General features: G+C 45.5%; 4 protein-coding genes across 4 annotated transcripts; 2 read left to right on the plus strand and 2 right to left on the minus strand.

Moving 5' to 3' along the window:
• Positions 1-169: 169 nt before the first annotated feature.
• Positions 170-964, minus strand: I203_102651 (uncharacterized protein; the record flags this gene model as incomplete). The annotated part of the gene is made up of 2 exons (XM_019146941.1): positions 170-514; positions 755-964. 2 exons carry the CDS (start codon positions 962-964, stop codon positions 170-172), a joined length of 555 nt encoding a protein of 184 aa, XP_019003491.1.
• A 936-nt stretch (positions 965-1,900) lies between these two features.
• Positions 1,901-7,800, plus strand: I203_102652 (uncharacterized protein; the record flags this gene model as incomplete). Its single annotated transcript, XM_065517147.1, has 21 exons — positions 1,901-2,068; positions 2,153-2,930; positions 3,048-3,385; positions 3,471-3,757; positions 3,817-3,907; positions 3,968-4,004; positions 4,063-4,403; positions 4,482-5,023; positions 5,120-5,459; positions 5,544-5,686; positions 5,754-5,944; positions 6,006-6,331; positions 6,397-6,437; positions 6,512-6,532; positions 6,587-6,642; positions 6,740-6,997; positions 7,061-7,129; positions 7,183-7,248; positions 7,305-7,599; positions 7,663-7,704; positions 7,764-7,800. 21 exons carry the CDS (start codon positions 1,901-1,903, stop codon positions 7,798-7,800), a joined length of 4,467 nt encoding a protein of 1,488 aa, XP_065373965.1.
• A 584-nt stretch (positions 7,801-8,384) lies between these two features.
• I203_102653 (uncharacterized protein) lies at positions 8,385-9,863 on the plus strand (the record flags this gene model as incomplete). Its single annotated transcript, XM_065517148.1, has 8 exons — positions 8,385-8,498; positions 8,637-8,738; positions 8,813-8,957; positions 9,030-9,209; positions 9,281-9,386; positions 9,446-9,507; positions 9,569-9,638; positions 9,710-9,863. 8 exons carry the CDS (start codon positions 8,385-8,387, stop codon positions 9,861-9,863), a joined length of 933 nt encoding a protein of 310 aa, XP_065373966.1.
• A 495-nt stretch (positions 9,864-10,358) lies between these two features.
• Positions 10,359-11,123, minus strand: I203_102654 (uncharacterized protein; the record flags this gene model as incomplete). The annotated part of the gene is made up of 1 exon (XM_019146944.1): positions 10,359-11,123. One exon carries the CDS (start codon positions 11,121-11,123, stop codon positions 10,359-10,361), a length of 765 nt encoding a protein of 254 aa, XP_019003494.1.
• Positions 11,124-11,368: the final 245 nt, after the last annotated feature.

The following is an 11,368-nucleotide window of genomic DNA, read 5'->3' on the forward strand; positions in this document are numbered from 1 at the left end:
ATCATGCACAGATGTTGACTTCACCACAATGATGATTGGATTTCGTAGGAACAGAAAAGGTTACTTTTACAAACAAATCACTTTTCCAATATTTCTGTTTTTTTCCTTTCTTTTCGTGTTCTTTCTTCTCATCGCATTTTCCAGGTTTTCTAGCCTGAGGTAACACAGCCTAAACCCTTCCATCCAAGAGAATAGCCAAAAAGCTCAACCCCCACGCAACACCATAACTCGGCAATCTAATTAGATGCTTCTCCTCCCAGGTCTTGATCAACTTCTTAGCTTCATCGTCAGATGTGGGAGTGATGATTTTGTTTGCGGTACCTTCATCTTGTTCAGCAAGTTCGAACAGTCTGGAATTGATAGGTAAGAGTCCGACGAAGAAAGTGATGGGCAAAATCCAGACAGAGGCTAATCCTGAGACGAAAGTGATCTTTGATATGAGGTGTGATTTGTGCAAGTATGATGTGGTGATATTGAGTGCGGAAGAAATGAGAGAGCCGGAAACGATCCATGTCTATAGGGCGGGTAAGGAAGGGTGAGGTCAGCAAGATTGTACGGGCAACCAAGCAAATGTAATGTTCGGTAGAAGACGAGTCGCATTGAGAATGTGAGCATGCAGGGAGTTCAAATGCGGAGAGTGAGGACCAGAGTGAAGTGCAAAGAGATGATGACAAGAGCATAAGTCAAGGCCGAAGGGTGGTTCGGTTGTACGAACTCATCATGGTACGGTACGATACATCGTGACCACACTCACTGCAGCAGGCTTAAAGTAACCTCTCCATACTTTCGCTCTCTCCTTATCATTCAGAGTTACCGGTGTCAGTCTTCCATTCAGATAGGCGATTGAACCTCGTTGGGTCTCACCGATGTTGGCGAAGAAGACATAGGCGGTGGTCAGTCCTCCTAAAGCGAGGGTGATGGAGGGAGCGGGGAGAGATGTGATTGCGTTGGTGAGGGTTGTCATCGTTGTTAAGATCGCTTGTTCTACCTGCTAATAGATGGATACCTGGGGAGGCGCTGGTGAAGATGAGAAGGTGACATTGGAGAGATGAGGATGCCGTGTTATATATGAGTAGGTGTGAGAAACGATGATTGCTCGGTTACGGCAACTGATGGATGACGGTAACAGATCGGCAAAGTGCTGCTATTGCTATGGACTTTGCTTCATGTCCGAGGTGAGATAGCATCCCATTCACTGCACCATCATGTATCATGGTTGTACTGTATGTGAGCAGCATAGAATATAAATGCATGATAATAGCCTGAGATGTCATCACCGAGATAAGTCACCTATGTCCATGTTGCACAACCAGGAGTTGTGTCTACTCCGGCGGTAAAACCGAGGTGACCAAACAGGACTATGTACCTGCGAACAATCTTCGGGAAATCTCGTTAATCTCGCACTCGCAGTTGCGCCAACTGAATGAATATGTAATCTTAGTCCCGAGGAATGTCAAGGTAAGGTAAGCATACCTCAAAGCCAAGGTCAATTACGGTAACTGTCCAACCGTTAGTTCCTATCTTCTCAGGGACTACCGCTCACGAAGAGCCCCCTCCCTGCCTGAGACATTTCTGGCGACATCAGGATTGTTACATCCGATGGTGTGAGAAACCATTTAGGGTTTTACAGAAGATCTACCATTTCCGAAGTTTTCACGTAAAAGGGTAAACAACCAACGACGCCTATACCGCTACTTTCGAGTAAACATAGCCGGTACTAGAAACGAAACGAAAGTTCTTATAGGCCCCCTAATGGGTGTTTGGGCTTTTCCAGTGATCAGTGGAGCTTCGTGTGGCCCAAGGACTATGTATGCCATGGATGTCTATGAAATAACAACTCGGATGACTTTTTACATTCTTTTCTGTCGAACGTCTCCTCACAGATTAAACACTTGGTATAATGTCAACGGGGCAGAGTGGGTTATCCACATCCGCTCAGTCGGCATCAGTCGAGCAGACAACATCCGAACCACAGTCCACATCGGCTGCACAATTGAAAATGAGCCGCAAGAACATAAGGGAAGAGAAAGGGGATAACGTACGATGGACACTGGAATCGCAACTAAAGGTTCGTACCCCATCTCACGAACATCCGTGTCTGTGATCCGCCTGTTCGTCGAGCTCATCGTCTGCAATCTGCTATGACCAATAGGAAGATCAGGAACTATTACGATCCAGAGGTCTACCACCGTACAAATCACTTTCTCTCGCGTACGACCATCTCTCAGTCAGAGGAACAGGAGGCATAGATAACGTAGAGTATGGTAAATCGCTCGGAACGTATCTGTCACCCTGGCAGACCCTCAAATATCGTCGAAAAGCCGAACTATTGTCCTCAACCAAGAAGAGTGACAGGATGCCTGCTTCGGATGGCGACAAAGAGGCTTTTGAAGCCCACACTCCATCCAAGGACGGCGATCGTATGATCTGGTCGAAAGGGGATCCGATCCCTTCCAAGGGTCAAGAAGGATTGCGCAAGGGGGAACATTATCTGATCAAGGATTTTTCGGGATTGGTCAAATCAGGCGAAATGATGTTAGTCATCGGTAGACCAGGAAGTGGATGTACGACCTTCCTCAAAGCTTTGAGTGGGAACAAAGAGGGATATGCAGGCTTAGATGGTACTGTCTATTACGGTTCCCTAGACTCGAAGAAGAACCCAAAAGATCTTGAACCAATCAAAAGCGATATCATATTTAATTCCGAGGAAGACTTGCACGATCCAAATCTGCTTGTTGGAAGGACATTAGATTTCGCATTGAGGATGAACACCCCCTCAAGCGGCACGAGATTACCAAAAGAGGTGGGTGGAGATCCAATGTCAAGGAAGGATTATCAGGACAAATCGAAGAAAGAATTGTTGAAGATGTTCGGGCTGGAACATACTCATGATACTAAAGTAGGAGATCAATATGTTAGAGGTGTTTCTGGTGAGTTCATCAGCGTTTTCGATTGATCTACCTTCCTCACTTCCCCATCGGTCCCACTGCCTTGTGCACTATACCCATTTTGGCCGTTGTTGCATGCTGACTGAACCCCATTGGTAGGTGGCGAGAAGAAACGAGTCTCCATAGCCGAGATACTCACTTCCAGAGCTTCCATCCAGATGTGGGACAATGCCACTCGAGGGTTAGATGCCGATACCGCTCTAAGATTTATCAAGAACCTCCGCACTTTCACGGATATCGAGAGACACACCATGGTAGTGAGCTTGTATCAAGCGGGCAACGGGATATACGACCTATTTGATAAGGTGACGGTGATCGCTGAAGGACGCATAATCTATTATGGACCCAGAAGTGAAGCCAGAGAGTACTTTGAGGATCTGGGTTTCGTACATCCAGATGGGGGTAATACAGCTGATTTCTTGACGGCCGTTACTGCTGTGAGTATCACACTTTACCATATGATCAATCGTATCGGCTCAACAAAATGTTTTTTGTTCTTACTAATACCTCATTTGTTGGTAGACCAACGAACGGAAGATCAAACCTGGCTACACAGGTCACATACCCACCACAGCCTCAGAATTCGCAGCGATCTACGCCAGATCTTCGGTCGCGCAATTGATGAGGCAAGAGTTAGACGCCTACCTATCAGGTAGCGAGAAGGACGTTGAAACTGATAATACCCGAAGTATCATTCAACATCAGAAAGACAAATGGGCGAGGAAAGTTAGACCTGAAAAAGTCAATTACGTAGCTCAGGTGAAAGCTGCGTTGATCAGGGATTATCAGCAAAGATGGGGTGATCAATGGTGAGTGTCAGATCTAAAATGGAAATGAGATGATCAGCAAATATTCACCATTTGCACAGGACATTCTGGGTCAGACCGGCTACGATGGCAGCACAAGCCTTGATCGGTGGATCGATGTTCTACCAGATGCCAGAGGATACATCCGGTCTAGTAAGTCTATTCGAAGATGATTGCAGAAGGTTGATATCATCAACGATGTGTTGTTGATAGTTCTTAAGAGGGGGTGTGCTGTTCTTGACCCTGTTTTGTGAGTATCTCAGGTTACTTAACAAATACTGTACTATACTGATCGCCTATTCATCCAGTCCCATCCCTCATGTCCCTCGGTGAGACAACAGCAGTATTCACCGGTAGATCAGTTCTTGCGAAACACAAAGGCTTCTCAATGTATCGACCATCAGCTGTTCTCTTTGCCAAAACAATAGGAGATTTACCCATCTTCGCTATACAGATATTCTTGTTCGCGATCATCATCTACTTTATGGCCGGCTTACAAGTCGATGCCGGATTGTTCTTCGCGTCCTTGCTGTTCACGTATATGACCACGCTCTGCACGACAGCATTGTTCAGGTTTATCGGTTACTCCTTCAACACTTTCAACAACGCTTCGAAAGCCTCCGGATTCGCTATTCTCTTACTATCTTTGGTAAGTCACATTTCATCCAATGTAAGAATTTGCTAAGACGACGACAGCTGAAATCTGGTTCTGTCTGATTTCACACAGTACGCCGGTTATGCAATTTACACTCCGGCAATGCACCCTTGGTTCGGCTGGATCAGATGGATAAACGTATTCTACTACGCCTTCGAAGCCATGATGATCAACGAATTGGACGGTCTTTCCTTGGCCTGTGTTTCACCGCATCTCGCACCGACTGGAGGGACATACGATCAGTTAACCCAAGGGTGTGCCGTAGCGGGCTCTTCACCAGGCTCAACGATCGTATCAGGGAGAGATTGGGCAGCGGTCGCATTGAGCTTTTACAAAAACCACGTGTGGAGGAATTTCGGCATTATCACTGCTATGTGGATCTTCTTCCTGGCTTTATGCGCGATCATGATCGAACTCCTCCCTGCGGCCGGAACGACCAAATCCATGTTGCTGTATAAGAGAGGTGGTGGAGGGAGATTTATCCGTGAAGCAAAGAGAAACGGCTCGTCGCCTAAGGATGAAGAGGATGGTCCGTCTCATACTCAGCTATACGATAAATCAGCCCATTCGTCGGAGGGTCAAGTGGGTAATGGTGAAGTCCATGCGGTCAACTCGTAAGTTCGAGTCAAATTGTCAGATACATATCCTGACTCGTCGAATGCCAAGTCCTAGTATACGTATATCAGCTGATGAACAGTTCCCAATTATAGTGTACTTACATGGAGAGATCTGAACTACACCGTCAATGCCAACGGAAAACCCAAGAAGTTGTTAGACAACATCTCAGGATACTGCAAAGCAGGTACACTGACTGCTCTGATGGGATCTTCAGGGGCGGGTAAAACTACCTTGATGGATGTTTTGGCATTGAGAAAGACAGAAGGTGAAATTGAAGGTCAGGTATTGATGAATGGGAAACCCCTCTCGGTATCGTTTCAGCGAACTACAGGGTACTGCGAACAGGTCGATGTTCACTTACCGCAAGCGACCGTCAGGGAGGCTCTCGAATTTTCTGCGTTGCTCAGACAACCTAGAACGTTGACAAATCAAGTGGGTCATACTATACTATACCATGCCAAACCTTGTTCCCGAAATCCGCATACGGGCTATATTGATTGAAATGATGTGACGTAGGAAAAGTTATCATACGTCGATGTGATCATCGAGCTTCTGGAATTAAGAGATATCGAAGATGCTCTTATCGGTACCCCAGGGAACGGGCTGGATGTAGAACAGAGGAAAAGACTCACAATAGGTGTCGAACTCGTCAGCAAGCCGTGAGTCATGATTTGGAGTTCTCACCAAATTACTTACCGTTCCAAGCTGACTTGTCGCCTTTGCAAGTACTTTACTGTTCTTGGACGAACCGACATCCGGATTAGATGGTCAAAGCTCTTATCTCATCGTGTCATTCCTCAGGAAACTGGCTGCTGCGGGTCAAGCTGTACTTTGTACGATCCATCAACCTTCAGCCGCCTTGTTCGCTCGGTTCGATCAATTATTGCTGTTGAAAGGTGGTGGTAAGACTGTGTACTGTGAGTGTCTGATTTACTCGATCCCATAATTGCCGCACAACCAACAGAGTAAGTCACGTAGTTGGCGCAATCGATGAGATGAATTCGTATTTCGAGAGAAACGGAGTATCCATGCCTAAAGAGATCAACCCCGCAGAGAGGATGATAGATATCGTTTCAGGCGATTTATCCCAGGGTAGGGACTGGGCACAAATATGGTTGGATTCTCAAGAATTTAAAGATCGCTTGAATGAATTAGAGGAGTTGAAAGAGGGTTCGTCAAAAGTGGATATTCAGATTGAAGGAGAACATTACGAGTATGCTTCGCCAGCTTGGCTACAGTTGAAATTGGTCTCGAAGAGAGCTTCCATCCAACTTTGGAGGGATACCGAATATGTGTTCAATAAAGTGAGCCGAATTGGTCATATCTCGATCCCAACCAAGACTGACGTTCTGGCATTTAACTATCGCAGATTGCTTTACATGTCGCTGCAGCTTTGTTGAACGGTTTCTCGTAAGTCGATTTGTCCTCTTCGCTGGAGGTATCTTCCCATAAAGCACTTCACTGATATGCCTTGAAACCTACAGGTTTTGGAAGATTGGTAATACGTAGGTGACTTGCCGCTTTCTATATTCACCAGGAACTGATAGTATCACTGCCAGATATGCGGATCTTCAAAATCGAGTGTTTTCCACATTCATGTATGTGTTCGTGGCTCGTGAGTGACTTCCTATACCACACCCTCAGGGCCGTCCTCTGTGGTGGCCTTTTGCAGTCCCTAGTCAGATCACTCATATCATCTCTTGCTCACATAGCCGGTGTCATCCATCAAACCCAACCGAAATTTATCCATAATCGAGATATCTTCGAAGCGAGAGAGAAGAAAGCCAAACTGTATGCCTGGTGGGCATTCTGTTTCGGGGAAATCGTAGCGGAAATTCCCTACCTGTTGATCTGCGCTCTACTTTACTTTGCACCTTGGTACCCTACCGCCGGACTATCATTCAAACCTGGAGTAGCTGGTCCAGTCTATCTTCAGATGACATTCTACGAGTTCCTCTATACCGGTATAGGTGAGTCTCCTATTCGGATTTCTAAGTCGACCAAAGACTGACTCCTTCTACCCATCCCAAAAGGTCAATTCATCGCTGCGTATTCTCCTCATGAGGTATTTGCATCACTTGTGAATCCATTGCTCATCGGAAGTGAGTCAGAATCTTGGCAACGCAGGCAGAGCAACCGCTAACATGCCTTCTAGTTCTTATGATGTTTTGTGGTGTCCTCGTACCATACTCCCAGATAACCGCTTTCTGGCGATACTGGTGTAAGCTCTCTACCTTTTTGACTATCTTCCGAGCCTTCGGCTGATATATACCATAGTATATTACTTAAACCCCTTCAATTACTTGATGGGAGGACTGGTATCTCGGATCTTGTGGGATGTGGAAGTACGCTGTGCGGAAGATGAATTCGGTGTATTCGATCCTCCTCCTGAAAGCGGTATGACCTGTGGTGAATATATGACACAGTTCTTGGCGAAAGCTCCAGGTTATCTGAATAATCCAGGGGCCACGAGTGGCTGTCAATATTGTACGGTCGCAAAAGGTAGTTCGGCCCTTGAGGCACTGGGATTGGGGGAGAAATCGGATGGTTGGAGGGATATAGCTATTACCTTGTGGGTGCGACGTTTGCATTCTGCAGCAAGGGAATTTCAGCTCATCATTTTGCTATGCTGTAGCCTGTTCTGCCTGAGTTCGTACGCTTTGGTGTTCTTATTACTGTAAGTACACTTGTTGACCCGAACGTAGAATATCGGTGCTGATGTTCAATGGCGAGTAGTAAATTGCGAAGTAAACAATCGAAAAAGGCGAAATGATTTCACTCCCCTCTTAGTATTATGTCATGATAGAATGCCTGATGTTCTGGAATGTATCCAATCCTCTTAGCATTAATAGCAGTTTCTGTCTCCAGCTTGGGTACAGCACATAAGTTACTTGAAAGTATGACGTATATATGCAACGTCGGTTGATTGATAAGGAACGACTCACGAGTGAAGATCCCTGAATCGAAGAAGGTTACTCTTTCTTTTAAGTGATTCTGTGTTCTACTCGTTCTGCTCCTGCCGCTCGTTCTCGTTAAATTAGGGAATCGACTAGCATCATGCGAGACAAACTGAATAAGGATACTGTGATAATACCCTTGGACATTTCACTGGAATCATCATCATGACGATTTAGTGCATAAACTTAAACTGCAGTACAGTCACTTTTCCTGTCTGTGCAAAAACTTTTTAAACGTTGCCGCCGGTGTTGACTTATAATTTTCCTTATTTCGACGTCTTGCCGCTTCCTCCTTCACTCTTCCTCCTTCACTCTTCCTCCTTCACTGATCATATCTTTTGGGTGCCCCAATCTTCTCGAAAAGCTACCAACACAAGCCGTCTCTGAAGACGCCTCAAACATGTTCCGAAAGACGAGAAGTTATTTCAAAACGATCGAATTGACGTATATGGAGAAGACAGAGGAGCAGAAAGGCTTGTTTGGCGATATAAACAAAGACCTGATCGCTACTGCTGTAAGTTCGAGTGGTTCAAGCTGCCTGATTCGAAAGTGTCGGAGCTGACTGTCGTTTCATTTTCAGTTTGGGTGTGAGTGATTAGACATCCTTGACCCCCTTAGCTAGTTAACGAGGAAGCTGATCAATTAAATTCAGTCAATCCAAACTGTGAAGGCGTTCCAGAAGATGGCATCGAATAATGGAGAAGATAATCAAACGACCTCGTCACCCAGTGCAGACGCCGCTTTGGCGTTAGTCGTGAGTGAGGCTCATCTCTTTCATCTATTCAAGCCTTCAGCAGCCAGGCTAATGGCACTTCTACCTGTTCTTAGAGCTACTTTTACTCGGCAGCGGCATTCGGGGTATCACTATTCGCTACTTCGACGATATTTTACAGATTTACCGGATCAATTTTCAACCCTTCCGTTTCGCTCGCGTTGTATCTGATAGGTGCGATCAAACCGATCAGATTTATTCGTGAGCTTTTGCTCTTACACATCTACTAATCTCCGTCTCACGTGGACTGACCAAATGATTTCTCGGATTTAGTGGTGTCGGCAGCCCAGATGGCGGGCTCACTAGTAGCATTTGCGATCTTAACCGGTCCAAGCCCCATAGAATTAGATGTCAACGTTCAATTTCAGAATGGGACCAGCAGGACGAAAGGTGTCTTCATCGAAGCCTTCTCGACAGCTGGATTGATATTGAGCGTATTGATGTTAGCTGTTGGTGAGCCCCCTTTCCACCATACTAAATACTCATGACGTTCTACCATACCTAATTGAGCTGATGAGCTGGAGTCCCATTTAAAAAACACTTGTTCACCCCATTCGCTCCTATGGGATTCGCGTTGACCCTGTTTATCATCGTGCTATACTCTTCTCCGTTCACGGGTGGTGCCGTCAAGTAAGTTCACCCTCCTTCGCTATCATCTATACTGATGCCGACTACAACGATCACTGTAGTACGGCAAGAGTATTTGGTCCATCTTGTTTCCAGGGCTTTTCAGATTATCACTGGATCTATTGTAAGAACTCCTGCCGCTGTCCTCTTCAGAGCGCCGTTGTTGATAGAGAGTGATTCTTTAGGGCTGGGACCGACCCTTGGATCTTTGCTCGCTACAGGCGCTTACGTCTTCCTGAAGGCCGTTCATTATTGGTGAGTCCCATGCAATTTCCATTGGATCAGAGGTCTAAACTAGGCGCTTAAATTCAATCTTGTGCTCTCAGGAAAATCACGCCTGGACAAGATAGTACGGGAGAAACACTTCAGATCGATACCGTGCAAGTGTCGGAACCAAGTCGGAATATGAGCGAGAGGAATTCAAGGCCGCAATCTGCTTGTTCGGACACTCCCGCTCATAGCATACAGAATTTAGTCTGATACCGATACCCGAATAACAGCAAGCGGATGATGATAACGATAGATCACGAAACAAGGTAAATGCTCAAAACCAGAAATACTGTATATGCAAAAATTCAAAAAATGAAAATCATGTTGGAGAATGCACGACAAACAACGGCTGTAGCTTTAGAACAAAACTCATATATATAGATGCCGGATAATAATACAATATACCATAGATAATAGAAATTGGGCCTTGAAGAGACAGAATATAGACCATGGTCCGTAGACCATTGACAACAATCAGTATTTAATGTATGCTATGAGAGACAGAGCGATCTGCAGATTGGCGATCGTGACACCGTAACAGGTTGTCTAGATGATCGTTCTATTGGCGAATATGACCCACGACTAATAGTACGATGAGCCAGTTAGTTATAGCTGTAGACCATGTTAACTGCTCATGTCGAGGGGAAACTTACGGTCAAAATCTCTTCTCTCGGTCCTCAATCAGCTGATCGATTTCTCCACTGGTCACTGTTTGGTCCGTACGCTCCTTCCCTGACCTCTACTTTCTACCAATTCAGCCATCTTATCACCTTCTTCCGTTTCCAAAGATCTATACCCATTCACCACTCCTTCCCAATCACCATCCGAGCTTTCCTGACTGAGCTTGAATCTTCCTTCGATCCTATCGATCTTGATTTCCAATCCTATGATAGCTTTCTTGAGTAGATCGACATATCTTGACGGAGCATCGGATACTTTCCATGGTTTCTCTCCATCACTCTGTCCTTTCTTTTGCATATGTTCAAGTTCATTCAGCTGAGATAGATCTTCAACCTGTTTCTGTAAGAATGCAGAAGTTTCCTCGTTGTTCTTATAGTAAATCCTAGCCTTGCCGTAGACTTGCACAGCGGCGTAATTCCATGTGGGCACTACTTTTCCATCTTTGGGTTTCGTTTCGACGTAAAACTTTGGTGTGACGTACGAATGAACGGGAGAGTTGAACAGGATTAGGACTTCTTCCGATAATTCCTCGGAAGCGGATGCAGTGAGAGAATCAACGATGGATTTGGATTGAGGATTCGCTCGAGCTATGTGTCCTCTGAGCGTGCCTTTGTCATTCTCATCGGAGAGGTTGGGAGAGGTGTCAAGTACGAAAGGTATATGAGTGGTCTGTATGGTAAAGTTTGAGTTGTGGGGAATGGAAGTGGTGAATAACCCTAAGGGATTCTGACGGATGAATTGATGTAAAGTGGGAACATCGAGCTCGGCGTGTACTGGTCGGATGTACATTGTTGACCTAAGGATACCGATTTCAGAGATGCTATAGAAGGTACACAATCTTGGGGCTCAGACGACGACTTATATATATAAGACTAAACATTTAGTTACACGATAATGCTGAAATCGTGAATTATCTCTTGTCTGATTTGATCGAGTCACTCTCATAGGATTTAGCCGAGTTTTGATCGACATCAGACAGACAAGCGCGCGCACAAAACCTAGTCAGCATAGGCGGCGCGTGTCAGTCAGTGGAG

Source organism: Kwoniella mangroviensis (genome assembly GCF_000507465.2).
Source record: "Kwoniella mangroviensis CBS 8507 chromosome 1 map unlocalized Ctg01, whole genome shotgun sequence".
NCBI classification, from domain to species: domain Eukaryota; kingdom Fungi; phylum Basidiomycota; class Tremellomycetes; order Tremellales; family Cryptococcaceae; genus Kwoniella; species Kwoniella mangrovensis.